The sequence below is a fragment of the Triturus cristatus genome, chromosome 6, assembly GCF_964204655.1.
Source record: "Triturus cristatus chromosome 6, aTriCri1.1, whole genome shotgun sequence".
NCBI classification, from domain to species: domain Eukaryota; kingdom Metazoa; phylum Chordata; class Amphibia; order Caudata; family Salamandridae; genus Triturus; species Triturus cristatus.
Genome location: NC_140589.1, coordinates 1,676,904,737 through 1,676,921,614, shown reverse-complemented (window position 1 = coordinate 1,676,921,614; position 16,878 = coordinate 1,676,904,737). Strand labels below are relative to the sequence as shown.

At 42.0% G+C, this 16,878-nt stretch overlaps 1 protein-coding gene across 2 annotated transcripts in view; it reads right to left on the bottom strand.

Annotated features, from left to right (window-relative positions):
* The window catches only part of TRAF5 (TNF receptor associated factor 5), a 242,013-nt gene that overhangs the window by 91,423 nt on the left and 133,712 nt on the right, over positions 1-16,878 (bottom strand). For both annotated transcript variants that reach the window (XM_085612843.1, XM_085612844.1), the window contains one exon: positions 10,774-10,938. In XM_085612843.1, the coding sequence (XP_085468969.1) occupies positions 10,774-10,938 (165 nt within the window). The remainder of the gene's footprint in view (positions 1-10,773; positions 10,939-16,878) is intronic.

Sequence of the window (16,878 nt, the reverse complement as noted above, 5' to 3'; positions counted from 1 at the left end):
GGGTGGGTATGGGTTTTGGGATCTATGGGAATAGTAATTTTTACCTATACACTATCCAACACTTAATAATGTATTACCCCTACACTATCCAACACTTACCCTACTGTTGCCCTAAAAGTATTATACGTTGTAATGGTATGCGTTGATATGGAATGTATTGTAATGGTAGTTTTCAAAAATGAAATGGTAGTTGCAATGTAAAAACTGCATTGTAAAAGCATGCGTTGTAATTTCACGCGTTGTAACGACATATATTCTCAAAAGTTACATGTAAACCTAGCACACCTATCAAACTGGCTGTGACAGTGTAATGTCAAAAAAGCCCACTGTGATTGTGGCCTAAGGGGCTGGGGAGACAAGAGACAATTAAAACTGAACTCCGAAAAAAACGAAATCATCATCCCCCAAAACAAACTCCTGCACTGGATCTGGGCCCTGCACCAACTCCACAGAATACGATTAAGAGCCTAGGCATACAGATGGACTTGGATCTTTCCATGAGGTCGCAGTTCGGCTCGGTTACCTCTGCATGTTTTTTCCGGAAATTGCAAAAAATCAGAAGGCTTTTCAGCAGAGTGCCCAGCATCCAAATCATTATTGCTTTGATTTTATCAAACATTGATTATGCAAATGCGATTTACTTAAGCCTCCCACAAAATCAGAAATACCGTCTGCAGCTGATACAAAATCAAGCCGCCAGAATTATCTATCAACAAGACAGACGCAGTCACATCAGACTGCTGCTGAAAGAGCTCCACTGGCTTCCTGCGGAGCAGCGTTCCATGTTCAAAACAGGATGCATCCTGTTTAAAGTTAAAAATTAGAAGTATCAAATAAAGAAATAGCTTTGTTTACAGAATATTTAAACAAAAGAAAATCAGACAAATTACTAAAAGATAAGAGATACTGCACACTAGAAAGAACATATCCCTATCTTCATGAAGATTTCTATAAACAATATCAATACATAAATGACCAAACAGCCAGACAACAAAAAGTAATGACTTTCTCAGACACGTCCGACTCAGATAGTAAAAGCAACTCACACCAACACGAACCCAGTGATCTATATAATTCATTCAATCCTAACAAAAACTCTCATCAGTCTTTTTTAGGTCACCGAGGAGCCCGCAGAGGAAGGCAGAGAGTCAGGTTCCAATCACAAACTCAATTCAGAGGGAATTATCAGGGACCTCATTATCAACCAGATCCCCAATATCTACTAGAGACGAAGAACCGACAGTATTGGAAACAGGGAATATAATACCCATTTTCAATTTGTCATCACAACACCTTGACCTTCCCAGCATAAATCTTTTAGCCAAAGGTTCATCATATGTTCCACATTCCTCAGTAAAACAATTTGAACTGTATCAAGATATACATGCCTTTTTCAGAAAAATCAGACTTAAAAAATTATTTAATCTTCATAAAGATAAAGAAAATGAAATTCCTATAAACAACTCTCTTTCTTTACCCTCTACTTTCACACCAACACTTGAACAAATTGGACCAGAAGTATCTACCTTTGAAAATGTAGTTTTGAAACAGTTAGAGCAAAATCTCAAATTTATTCCCAAACCCATCTATAACTTAAACAGAGAAGAATTCGTAGCAATGAACACTATTGCCAATGACAAATCATTAACAATTAAATGCTGTGACAAGGGAGGAGGCATTGTGGTCTTAAACACAGATGACTATGAACAAAAAATGCTTAAAATGCTAGAAAATCAATCATTCTATCGCAGCATTAAAACCAACCCCATATCTAGAATAGAAAAAAGGATCTTAACCCTCACTAAATTTGCCCTAAATGAAGGACACATCACAAACAAAGAATTTAACTACCTCAATCACTCTAACAAAAAAACTGGATGTATTTATGGTTTCCCCAAAATCCATAAAAGTATAGACCAACCACCCTATAGACCAATAGTCTCTACTATCGGCACCATAACCGAGCCATTATCTAAATTTGTAGATAACCTTATAAGACCACATATTCCGAAAATCATGTCATATATACAAGACACCAGAGACATGATTAATAAAATAGAACATCTACCATTCAGGTCTAACAATGAAGTACTAGTGACTCTAGACATAGAGTCACTATACAACAATATCCCATAACAGGAAGCCATTGAGGCTACAACATGGTTTATAGATAAATTCGCAATTCCATGCTCCAAACTGTTTATATTAGAATGTCTACAGATCATTCTGACGGAAAACATCTTCGGCTTTGGTGATCATCTCTTTCATCAAGTGAAAGGCCTCAGTATGGGCGCCTCTGTGGCACCGTCTATAGCCAACATCTACATGGCCTTTTGGGAAAATAAGTTCATCCATAACGAAATTGCCCCTTTTTTTGAGTCTGTTTCCCACTGGTCCAGATATATTGATGACATCTTTTTTATCTGGACCGGTGGGGAAGACACTCTATCTGAATATCTACAATGGCTCAACCTCACAGATCCAAACTTACGGTTTACAGCCCACAGTAGCACTACACAAGTAGAATTCCTAGACATTCTTATCAGAAACAGCTATGGCTATTTAGAAGTGGATTTACATGTTAAACCCACTGCCAGGAACACACTGTTGCACTTCAAAAATTTTCACCCTAGAAGTCAAAAAGATAGCATCCCCTTTTCTCAATTCTTAAGGGTTAGACGCAATTGCTCTAATCTCATTAATTTTGATAAACAAGCGGTTGAGATGAAAAGAAAGTTTTCAGAGAGAGGATATCCCCACAGACTCATTAGAGAATCATACAAACGAGCAAGGTTCTACGACAGGGATCACCTATTGAAACCCAAGAAACAAGACAAACAACAACAGCTTGTATGTGTGACTAAACATTCAACACTTAATGCCAAAGTAAAACACATTATTAATACCAATTGGCATATTCTGAACTGTGCTGTGCCTAATAACAAAAAATTGGAAAAAACCCTTTATGCCTACCGAAGAAATAAAAATCTAAAAGATATTTTAGTTCATTCCAAATTTGTCAGACAGAACCTACAATCACCATTTATTCAAAAATCTATTAATGGTGACGGTCCCATCAAAGGAACAATGAGATGTACGAAATGTAAATCTTGTGACTCCATAATATCTGGAGAAATTCTGATCCATAATGGATTTAAAATCCAAGCCACAAACATGTGGAATTGTAAAACACGAAATGTCATTTATCTGATCCTTTGCCCCTGCAAATTGGGCTATGTAGGGGAAACTTCTAGAGCTATACACACTAGAATAGCAGAACACCGCTCCGCAATAAAAACTAAGAAACTATTAGCCCCCCTAGTGAAACATTTCCTACAGTCACACCACACACCAGATGAATTAAACTGGCGTATCTTGGAAAAAATCAACACACCAGAAGATAAAGGTGGTACCCAAGTGCGTAAAAAACGAGAGGTCTTTTGGATATTCTCCTTAGATACCTTCCGAAATGGCCTAAATAGCGATCTACCTTGGGAGAACGCAATCATTTAATCCCTCTGTATATTTAGTCAAACAAAACCCCCTCCCTCCCCCCCCCCTCAGCAATACATATATTTATGCCACCAATAATGTTTTGACAGAACGTTATAAACATCTCATATGCCATACATTTGACTTCATTAACAATTTCTCTATGGCTCATATTGGTATTGCAGCAAGGATACGGCACTTCATGTACCATTGTCCATGTTCTGTACGCAAACAACATCAAACGCCATTTTACTGACTCTAGTATTTACTATTTTTCTATATAGCTGACCTGGGTACTGCACCCATGATACAGAATTTTAAATATCAGTCTTCATGTTCTGCATGTAAACAATATGGAGTTAGCGGCTCAATCAATTTAAATGCACCAATAAGTTCTGTCTGGATCAATCTAGATTCCATACAGACATTCAAAAGAATATATCTTTTGTCACATTGTAGATCTTAACATAAATATTATGCACCCTTCAATCCCACTATTCATCGTTTCCGATATGGTTGAAACCTGTATCGAACCGGTAGAAAGGAATCTGGCGTACTAGTTTTTATACTCTGTACGCCAATACTATCAAGTTAGCGGTCTAGTCAAATTCAGTTCTCCCTTTGGAGAACGAGTCACGTGTATTCACGTATAGACACGCTGTAGACGCTAATCACCTACAAATATTCAACACACCTCTCCTGGCTGTCTCTACAACCAAATAGGTCACTTGAGTAGCGTTTTCACCCTACGCCATGACGTAACACGCAACTACACCTGCATTGAGTTACCCCTTAGCAAGTTCGATACCTAAATGCAGCCAAGACCACATAGAAACGTTTATCCTTTCTGACCACCGACCTGCTCATCGGTAACTTTGAGGCATTTCGTGTATCCGATCACCATTTATCAGGTAAGAGAGCCAAATAGGAAACGCGCCTTTAGAACATCGTACACCAACTCAGTTTCGACTAGACAGAAAAAGATCATACTTTTTTATAAAAAGTTACTTTCGGCTTGCGGTAATATACTTTTACCGGGTTTTGAAACCATTATGCATGAATCTAGATGCGAGCCATTAAATCCATGTCTCCCACATACCTCTTTTAAATTCCTGAATGCGCGGCACTATTTAGACTAGCCATGCTTGACACGATAACAACTGCCATTTTTGCATGGCACATTTCTCATCTTGGGCTTCTGTTCCCTTTTTTTCACAGAAAATTTGCCCCACATAACAAATGCTCGTCATCCATACGGCATTGCATTGCGATTTCAACCTTGGATAATCTTCGTATAAACTAAAATATCAGGTAATTATAGACCATTGTCAGACATTTGTCAATACTATTAGTATTAGGCAGGCAGCAATAAATAATATATACATTTGGCTTTCCTATTTCAGAACTATACGTTGAACAGTAAATGCTCCCACTACATCAACATTTGTGGACTTTAGAAGGCATAGAATATTCAACCTTCACAATTTAGGTGGACTTATACCAGATAACAGGTATTAAATTGTAGTATCAAATCAATTCATCAACCCTATTTTCTCTTTGTAGAAGAATATACACCGAAGTAATATTTATTATAATTACAGGTTCTTTCTAATCGTCTGTAAACAGCTTAATTTTTGATCCATTCGTGAGGACTTTAAACCCCTAGTGGACATATATATAAAAAAAAAAAGGTATTGAACTGTTCTATCAAATAAAGTTACCTGGATTTCGTTCTTATCTTTATATACACCTAAATATTACTCATTACTATAACAGGCCTTTTTGGAAACGTCCAAAAATTATCAAACCTTTGGTCTGCCTGTAAAGATTACACTCTCAGTAAGCATCATTTTTCTAAATATCATCAAAACGTGTCTCTATTTAATAATTGCTGCTATCTATATACCTCTGCGCTTTTTACTTTACTCTCAAATAATTGTTTATCTAGTTTGTTTCATCTACCTCCCTTTTCGGAAATAATCCTCGCCCACACTTTAATAGAAAGCTTACCAATAAAGAATGTGCAATGTAGATATACACAGAGATAAAAAGAAATGTATAATTGTGTCAATTAGATTGTGTAGTCATAATATGTTGAACAAGTAATTGAAAAAATACCCATGCAAGACAGTATTGAGTTTATGTTTTTTAACCCCTTCCCTGCTCATGACGGAACCGTTCCGTCATGAGCCACGGTTGGCGTGTGCTCATGACGGAACGGTTCCGTCATGACAATCCTGTTGGCGGCCGCTCCGCCTGCGCGGCGCTGTTTCCCCGCCTGTGCGGGGGGACAACGCAAATGGGCGGAGTCATGACAGAACCGTTCCGTCATGAGCACAGCTCAACTGTGGCTCATGACGGAGCGGCTCCGTCATGAGCACAGGCCCACCGCGCTGCCCCCCTGCCCCCCCCAGCGCTGCAGCGGAATGTCCGCAGCAGCGAAGGGGTTAATTACAGGAGTTGTGGCTTTTCCTGACGAAGGCGTACTTTTCGCCGAAACGCACGTAGAAGACTATTATATGGCCACAGAAGTGCCCCCATTTGCGTATAATTGTTGCAATTTTAAGAGAATTATTGTATTGAATGATTATATATTGTAGATTTGTACTTTACAACTGTGATTTTTTTTACTTTTGTGATATTTCAAAATATCAATAATAAATATTACTGTGTAATTTTTTAATTTGTTGTGGCTACACTAATTTGACACTCCCATAGCATCATTATTTTTGACTAACTAATTGCCTAGGAAGTTATTGTTGCATTGTGTCCTGTTTAAAGCTATACATGGCATAGGTCTCAAGTACATCTCCTCAATAATTCACAAATACTCCCCCCTAAGATCTATGCCATTAATGTATTGATAGTCCCCAGATTCAGACACAAACGGACAGGAGGGTCGTGATTTTCAATACAGGGACCTTAATTCTGGAACTCTCTGCCTACATCTCTGAGAATAGAAACAAACCATTTGCCATTTAGAAAAAAGCTGAAGACCTGGCCTTTTACCCAAGCTTACATTTAGACATGGACTTCTTAACCGGTGACTCCATAATTAAAACTTAGCGCCAAGAGACCTGTAGGTGAATGTGCTCTTTAGAAATTTACGATAATATAACATAACAGGGCCCAGACCAAGTGTTATATAATATTTGCCTGTGACAGGAGAGGCCTCTTTGAAGTGCGTCCTGACTGTCTTATGAAAAGCCTCAGCAGACATATCAAGCAGGATGTGGCATTCAAGCAGGACTTTACACTTTCATGTCGAAAAGGATCCTCTGAGGCCCCCCTTGGATATTCTGTCAGGTTTAGAGGGGTCATCTCTGCCATACAGGTCCTCCTATTTTTTTGCTCCTTGGAGCATGTTCACAATTCATAAATGTTCATTTCTGGCTGGCCGAAGTGGGAGAACAAACTGCAGATTTAGCTTCCAGGAACTTTCAGGTAAGGCAAAGGTAACTTTTTAAAAGCTACTTTTCCATAATATTTAGAACAAATCTGACTTCATCCCTGGATTGGGCTTTTAATAACTATTAAATAGAGTTGTTTAATTATTTTTGTAGCTAGTCCCACGCCTGAGATACAGGATTAGTATTTAATGTTACATCCCATTCCTATGGAAAGCCAGTCCTGCTACAGTGAAAGTAACTTCAAGGGCCTTTCATTATAAGGATGTGTTTAACATTAAACACTTACAAGTCCTACTTTCAAATACTGTGCACCCTGCCTTTATGGACAATAAAGCCGACTTAGGTGTGACATAAATAATTAACAGGAAGGTTTAGACCAACCAAAAGGGGTTATTTTGACAAGTCGGATTTGCAGTAAATGGCTACACAGCCAGGCTTCTGGTGGCAGGCCTGCAGTTATGTTTACATTGTCACTGCAGTGGATGGCACAATCGGTGCTGCGGTTCACTTATGACATTTAGCTTACAGGCCCTGGAACTCCTTGGTACCATATACTAGGAACGTATATGTATGTTAAATATGCCCATCAGGAGTATCCCTATTTTACCATGTTGAAAGGAGATGCACAAGCGTTTTTCCACTGGTTAGCCGAGGTAAGGTACACAGAGATCTATAGCCAACAAAAACAGGATTCAGCAAGAAGACAAAACAATTTAGGATGACCCTGAAGAAAGGTCTAATTTCCAAAAGACTCTTTAGATTTTACTACTTAGGAACTTTTGAACATTTGTTATGGGGATTGTTTCAACACAATTCTCTTTTGGGCATTGTAGATAAGCATTTTCCCTGTTTTCTTCTGCTGCCCACCTTTGTCCAACTGGACACTCCTCCATTAACTCAGGGGTCGATTTCGGATACTTCTCTCCTCCACAAGGAAGGCTTAGGTCTTTATAACAATCTGACAATTCATATTTCATTTTTATTTTGCTATCAAAATATAATTATAGTCTTACTTGGATTTTGTGTGACTGTATGCATTTATTGTCACTGCCTGCAGATGGATGTGTGTCTGTTAACCTAAGGCTGAATGACACATGATGAAGACTTTCCAACACATTCCATCTCATGTCTACCATACACCCACCTCCAGGCCCAGGCACACATGAGATGACACAAAGATGGAAGATAGGTGAAATTGGTGTCTATTCAAAATTGTAAACAAAGATTTCCTTGCATATTCTGTAGTGATGGGAAAACCGTAGGGCAATGTTGTGTGAGGATTGAGTAGTAACAGATGGATGAAATTTTCATGGAGTGGTGGTTGCTGTCCATACCTACATGGGTTCATCTGCTTCCAAGGCTATGCAATACTGGCCCACATTGGGTTGAGGATCAGGTTGTGCACTGGAACCAGGTGGGTTGTGGGTGAAGCAGGATCATGGTCTTGTGCCTTGCATCTTCCTCCCTCAACACCCAGAGATTCGCTAGGTGCAGCTTCACAATGTCCGGGAGACTTTTGTCTACATTCTCCAAGATGTGTCTATCCTTGGGAAGTCTTCCAGTTGGGTGGTGATGTTGCATAGGGTCCCTTCTCACCATCTAACGAAGCTCATTCTGCAGAGAAGACTGCTGTTCAAAGAACTGATCCTCCCAGATGGCAGCATTTGCTCGTGCTGACCACCTGCCCCTAACTGCAGATCTGTTTGCTAGAGCCAGCTTGATACTCTGCACATTGAGGGTGGACACCTGGGACCAGTGGTGGCCGCATGGCTCGCGGGTGGCGGTGTCACATGGAGGGTGTGGGTGGATTGCGCATAAAAATAATAATAATAAACTTACCTTGCTGCCGGGTCCCGTTTCTCTGCTCCTGCTCTCCTCGTGGAACTCGAGGAACAGGAAGCAGTGGCGGTCAGGAAACTTGTAATATGCACGGCGGGGCCGCAGCATCACCAACAGCATATTGTGAGCCCCTGACCACCACGCAACCGCCAGGCAAAACGCTCCCCTGTCCGTTGCGGGGATCCAATGGCAGTCCGACGGCCAAAGTTGTACTACGGAGGTCGGACCACTGGGGCAGTGCTGGACTGCCACTGCTCTACCACCATGAGTTTGGCATTCCACGGACCGCCAAACTCATATTCAGGCCCTAAGTGTTACATGATAGTCTTCAGATACGAAGGTACTGAACTGGGGTACTAGCTATGAATCATTACACCAAAGTGGCCACTTTGGTGAAATGGGCATGCAGTGAAACTGTATTGTTACATACATGTATCATTCCAAAGACGGTTCGGATAGGCATCAAGTGCGAAGTATTGCATCACTGTTTAGAAGTGATTTCTGCAAAGAAAGATGAAAAACTGAGTTGACTATATTCTTCACTTCAAATGTCTTAACCCTGTGTATGGCCAACACTAAGTCGACATGAAGCCTACACCCATACGTCCTGCATTCTTTCATCCACCTATCTGTTCATTCACCTCTTTTTCTTATGTCAGCCGATCGTCTATCCACACACCCTCTATGTTTGCCTGCATATGTGCTGTCTAACTGTGGTTATGTTATGTGGCATGTTTGTGTCCATGTGTATCGCCTGTGAGCCTCCGTGTTTTGGTCGGGATACATGAGTACCTGGATGTCTGACGGTCAGTGTGCACCTGTATTGTTAGTATGTTGTATTTTACTGTATTCTAGATTTATATAGAATTTACCAACCCTGATGAGGCATCGACATGTTTTGCGGATGGATAGCACACTACTCTGAGGAGCCTAGAGTTAGTTTCTAGAGCTAGTTGTAAGTGTGGCCTTTAGCTGTGAATTTTATAACATTATGAGATTTGGTACACCAAGCAGTTGCCTGAAATTTCTAATCTAGACTGGAGGAACGTTAGTTATTATTGTATGTTGTGGAACAAGGATAGAAAGAAAAGATCCATAAGATCAGCTAGGGGACAGGTTGTGGAGAAAGCAGATAAAGAAAGTGGGCATGGCAGGGATGTCAAGAGGAGCACGTGAACAGGGGAGCTGCGAAAGGAAAGACATGCACTCCCACAGGGGAAAAAAAAAGAGTCCCCTCAAGTCAGCATTGTAAGGTTACAACTCATCCAATCACAACATCATGTGTTCGGAATTCTCCTGGGGGGACCAACATAACATAAAACAATAAAGCCATCCAATTGAGCAAGTAGGCAACCCAAAGTCCTCTGTAAGAGTATATACTGTATTGATAACTAAGGGCATGTAATGTAAACAATTAGTCTGCGAAAAGGAACTAGAGCCACCTGTAGCAAGACCTAAAAGAATTGAACCATTTGGATTTATGAATGCTTTATCCATTTGCCTTGAACTAATGTCTCCATAGAGGACAAAAGATGCATTTTTGGACAATGTTACCTAGAGAAAATGTTCAACAGTATTGTCTTTTCCAGGGCACAGTAAACCTTTTATGATGTTTCAGATTCACATTAGATGTTTGGATTTAATCCACATTGTATTTAAACTACGATGGGGCATAGCAAATGTGAATGCAAAGCATTTAATGGTTTCAGAAACTGGTTTTGTTAACACATGCTTTACAAATGTTTACACATTTTTCTGTCGAATGCAGACTCCAGGAGAAGTATCACACAGAATTCGGTCAATGTTGTGGCATCACAATACCTGCTGCTGCAAAAATTTGTATCAACCTACTGATGTAAAATGTTTTTACACTACCCAGTTTTTGGCGCTGGCTGGTTTATGCAAATGGCACTAAAAACTTGCACCGGGATCTGTGTAAACTTGCTGATGATTTGGCTATAGGTGTAAAAAGATTGTGGTAAATTTCTTCAAAAACTTTTAAAATACATAGTAAATATAATCTTTTATTTACCTTTAAATTGACTGCTACCATACTCTGCTTGCAGTGCTCGCACGTTTCTTCTCGGAATTTACATTGACATTGTAAATGCTCGTTTAAATCTTTTCTGAGTATTTCATCACGACATCCATCATTGGAGCATTTAGTTATTTCATACGAGCATTGCTTGAGATGGTCCTGTTACGATTGACAAAAACACACTTTGGTAACTATACATGTGGAGCCATTAAAAACAATTAGGCTAACATTTTGGGCAAATTTAAAGGGCTAGAAAGGCAGTGTTGAAAAAAAGAGTTGGTCTACCAATTTTATTGCGTACATAGAGCACCAACTCACAAAATTAAAATCAACACCATGGAGCCTATTAGCAAACTGCATTTTCTCGTACGTAAACTAGTACAAACGTAGTACTACTCACATGATATAAAATGCTATTCACAATCTATAGCGTAGACTTCCGCCTCTGCCTCTTCTATCTTTTCTGTGCAGAGGTCTCCATGCTGGTACATATACATTTAAGTAGTAAAAATGGGAGGGACAACTAGGAATGGCTGAGAAATGGGAAATACCTACTTGTAAATGGGAGGGGTTTAGAAAACTTGAAGGCTGGACATACTAATACAGCACCTACACCCACAAATGATTAAGACCATTGACATTCACAAATTGCACCTCTAAAGTTACTGCACCTCCAAAAGTTTAAAAACAGGCTCAAATGTACTCGAGACCAGCCTTGGAATAAGAGAAGCACTACACATGGCCAACCACTGGTACTGAAAAATACTCCCATACAGGCAGAAAATAAAATAATACCCCATAGGAACTCTTGTTAAATAAATGTAAAAATGTAGACATTTAAATCATGTGTATATATGATTTATTAAATCAGCTCACGACCCAGCGGACTTGTGCCTGGGGGGTTGGAACGTATGCGGGGGCCCAGGGAGGTCTGAGGACTAAATTTACACTGAATTCAGCGTGCCCTGCTCTGCAGTACACCGAAGCCACATGGATTTTTCATCATCAAGTTTCCCCACGCATCACCCGCCCAGAGATGATGCATTCTGGGAGTTGTAGGACTTACCGAACCACATCAGGTGAGCGATCACATGGCAGGGGAGGTGTGTTTCTCCAATCAAGGGAGGACTGCATTATCATTCAAAAGTGGTGGCGAGAGGTGGCTTCAGTGTTGCAGTGGCATCTGGGGAAGACACTACGTCGAAATGCATTATGCCAGGACTGCAATCCAATTAAAGATCTTTTACTGGATTCCCCGTGTGGCCTCTTCCTTCTGCTTGCTGGAGGTTTTGTGTGGATAAATATATATATAACACAGGTTTGCGGTTTTGCTGGCCTGCAACCAAAGAGCTGGTGGTGCCACAAGTGATGCTTCAGTTCGCGCCTTACCACAAACACTCTCCTGCACTCCAAATAAGAGGGTTCCAGCAGAGTGCCAGACCCCTCTTATTTGGAGTGACGAGAACGTTTGGTTTATTGCATCCAAGTGTGAGGGGCCAGATTACTTTACATGCTAAATAACAAAATACAATAAAAAGTAAAGAAGGACATCCAGGTCCTACGTATTCAGGCCTCACTGGCAACCACCATCTGAAATTAAGCACTGCCTATCATAAAATGTAGCACATTGTTTTATTTGCTTTCTTTATATACCTTTAAAAACATCATTTGGACAACCAGACTTCAACCCTTCCTGTCTAGTACTTGTGCTTGCAATTTCCTTCACTTAAGTTCCCTTGCCAAATGGTCTTGGTTTAAAAAATCTGTCTTTTTCAATTATAAACAATAAAAAAACGACGTCTTCATTCTTTCTTCACTTAGAAATTGCTTCTCCAAATTGTGGGTCTTTATCTTCTAAACTAACACTGACACACTTTAGCTCCCTTTCATTTTTTCTAATTTTTGGTTTTGATAATGAAAAACTGGGGAATACCATAATATTCTAACCTATATCATGCAGTTTGCATGCAGCTCGTTGATGATAGTTCATAGCTCAATGTGCTATATTAGTGTTGCAACTTATGAACTGCAAGTAACAAAAGGATCTCTGTGACAAAAGTAGTAACCCATGGAGTGATCCACATAAAATACAGTTTGTTAACCTGCATGGTATATATTCTTTGTAGCTGGCATATTAACCCTCTGCGCTACTTTATCATGAGTGGAAATTGCCACTAGACAAAAGATCACTCTCCAGCAGGAACGTTATTCATCAGAGTTATCTTGGCATTTTTACTGTTGCCTGAAAACTGCTGGACACACAAGGAACTCTGCAGCAGGAGCTTTTTAAACGTGTTATTTATAAACACAGCTCCCCCTGAAGTCAGCGCAAGGTGCAGCGGCACCGGTTTCAGCGCCCTGCAACAAGCCTTGCTTATTCAGTCTCTCTCAATATATTTATAGTTGTACACTCTGCTTAGATTTTTTTTTTATATACTCTCTCAATGTGCTACTTTCTGATTTCATTCATTTGCTCTACTTGCTCCTAATCATGGAATGCATAAACTCTTGACTCTCACTTTCTGAAAGCTTCTTCTGAAAGCTGATTGAGAATGGACCAACAGGTGTGCCAACAGCACAACTCTAATTTTAAAGTCTTTGGCTTTGAAGGCATCAGGAGTAGAAAGGATGAGGATGAGAAGAATTGTGAAGAAACTGATGTTTAAAAGTATTTGAACACTTACACGCACTTCTGCACCCTTGGACACCCGACACCCGCATTCTCCCCGGTCCACCACGGGAATTCTTCCCGATTGATGTGGAGGGAGGCGCGGTTACAGCAACAACTTCCGGGCTAGAGGGGAGGAGGGCGCTACGTCATTCGGCACTCTGCTAGTCAGCTGCATAAAAGCTTCATGCCACACTCTACGCGCAGCGGGCGCGCCAAAGGCACGCCCGTCTGCGCCCGTCCGCGGCCGTCCGGGGCCTGGGGCCATGAACCCTGCCCGTTTTTCTACCCATATTAGAAGCTACAGCCCCAACTCCTTACTGAAATTAAGAGGAAAGGCAGCTACCCCATGCCTCTCTACCTGGAACCCAGCATATGAATACACAGTCTGCCCACACTGTGGATTTCAGCCTCTTCCCGACCCCCCAATCAAAACCTCACAGCGGAACATGTTCCTCCTGAACTGCACGTCACTCCCTAAGCACACTACAGAGATATCCATGCTCCTAGATGAACTTAAACCAGATATCTTATTCCTAACCGAGACCTGGCTTCATTCCGAATCAGAACCCGACCTTATTCAGGCTCTACCTCAAGGATACCAAATTTCACGTGAAGACCGCATAACGGGAAGAGGTGGTGGCCTAGCAGCCATTTACAAAGACTGCTTTGGGTGCCGTAGCTCTCCTAACCCTATACCTGACTGTGAAAGCCTCTCCTTTTCCATAGACTTTTCGCCCACAAGCACGTTCTCAGGGATACTTATATACTGCCCTCCTGGGACCTTGGGTCAATTTCTCCACTCCCTGCCTTACACTTTAGCCAATCTAGCTTGTAGCACATCTAACTTCACTCTCCTAGGAGATCTCAACATCCATTTTGATGATGCCACGGACCACACTGCCCTAGAATTGTCTATCAGCCTTTCTGCACTTCAGCTTAAACAGCTAGTGCAAAAACCCACCCACGTCAAAGGGCATCTTCTTGATCCCATCTTCAGCAACTGTACAGAGCTCTCAGTAGGAACCCCTCTCCCCCTGCCATGGACAGACCACTTCCTCATTCCCCTCTCCTGGTTGAACCCACGCTCCCACCCTTCCTCCACTACAGCTATCCACACGAAACGCAACTGGTCAAAACTTTCCCAGGCTGATTGGGCAACGAGCCTCGAGACCTCCATACCACCCAGTACCTCTGACCCCACTCTAGCTAATGAAAACTATAATAGATGGATTTCGAATTCACTTGACTCCGTACTCCCCTTAATACACACTGAATCCAAGCGTAGCACTCGAACCGCTCCCTGGTATTCCCCTGGCTTACGGGAAAAGAAACGCCTCTGTAAAAAACTCGAGAGGAAATGGCGAATGGATTACTCACCCTCCAGGAAAACAGCATACAGAGCTGCGATAAGCACATATAAAAACGAAATTCAAATCGCGCAAGCAACCTTTTTCGAAAATAAAATTAATACAGCTGCCTCTAGGCCCAAGGAAATATATCAAATCGCGAAAACCCTCCTTAAGCTCCCAGAAAAATCCCTTAACCCCCTCAATGCACAAACCCGTTGTAACAACTTGGCTGAGTTTTTTTTCCAAAAAATACAAACCATTTATACCTCCTTTCCTCACATTCAGCCCCCCACTCCACCCACCAAGCTGCACGAGCTGGGACTTCGCGCCCCAGTAACACTCGGAAACCTTCCACGTCTTGATTCCACCTCGCTAGAAACCATCATGCGTCAGGTGAAATCCGGCTCTCCCAATGACCCAGCACCTCCACGCAATTTGCTGACACTCACCAACCACACCCTACCCACCATCCTCAACTTGCTTAATGCATTGTTGTTGTCCACTGGGACTGTCCCGTCCTCCTGGAAGCAGGCCATGGTGAAAGCCCTCCTTAAAAAATCCAACTTAGATCCAGACAACCCAGGGAACTACCGACCAATCTCCCTACTACCATGGCTAAGTAAGATCCTTGAAAAACACGTCAACAACGCACTGGCTGAATTCCTAGAGACCAACCACCTGCTCGACCCTTCCCAGACGGGGTTCCATCCCATTCATGGGACCGAAACCGCCCTCATTGCAGTTACAGTGGAGGCAAGGAAGATCATGGATCAAGGAGGCTCTGCAGCCATCATCCTCCTCGACCTAAGTGCCGCCTTCGACACTGTAAACCATAACATCTTACTGCAACGACTCGCGAGCCTAGGAGTCTCCAAGAAAGCTATGGCCTGGCTTGAGTCTTTTCTGTCAGATCGTTCCTTTAGGGTCTTCTAGGGCGAAACCATCGCCCCTAGTAAGCCTCTCGGTTGCGGAGTACCGCAGGGCTCTTCCTTGAGCCCTACGCTCTTCAATATATACATGAGCCCCCTAGCTGAGATTGTCTGTCCTTTTGAAATAAAAATAATCACCTATGCGGACGATACTCAGCTAGTGGTGGCTCTCAACCAACTACACACCGCACCCAACCATCTGAGGGACTGTTTGGAAGCAGTGTCCTCGTGGATGACATCGTCTTGTCTCAAATTGAATGGAGACAAGACCGAGCTGATGCTCCTAGGTAATTCCCCCAATCCTACCATCGATCACCTATGGCCTACCTGCGTTGGACCTGCCCCCACAACCAAGGATACAATCAAGAGCTTAGGCATCTGGCTGGATAAACCCCATAACTTTAATTTCCAGGCAGCCAAACTTTTAGCAACGTGCTTTGGTCTGCTCAGGCTTATTCGGAAAATCCTTCCTCTACTACCCTTCCAGGTAAGACAAATTATGATCCAAGGTCTCATTCTGTCGTGCCTTGACTTCGGGAATGCCCTTTACCTGGGGGCCCCTCAGGCCACTCTACGCAAGCTCCAGGTCATCCAGGTCAATATATTTATACTTGTACACTCTGCTTAGATTTTTTTTTTATATACTCTCTCAATGTGCTACTTTCTGATTTCGTTCATTTGCTCTACTTGCTCCTAATCATGGAATGCATAAACTCTTGACTCTCACTTTCTGAAAGCTTCTTCTGAAAGCTGATTGAGAATGGACCAACAGGTGTGCCAACAGCACAACTCTAATTTTAAAGTCTTTGGCTTTGAAGGCATCAGGAGCAGAAAGGATGAGGATGAGAAGAATTGTGAAGAAACTGATGTTTAAAAGTATTTGAACACTTACACGCACTTCTGCACCCTTGGACACCCGACATCCGCATTCTCCCCGGTCCACCACGGGAATTCTTCCCGATTGATGTGGAGGGAGGCGCGGTTACAGCAACAACTTCCGGGCTAGAGGGGAGGAGGGCGCTACGTCATTCGGCACTCTGCTAGTCAGCTGCATAAAAGCTTCATGCCACACTCTATGCGCAGCGGGCGCACCAAAGGCACGCCCGTCTGCGCCCGTCAGCGGCCTTCCGGGGCCTGGGACCATGAACCC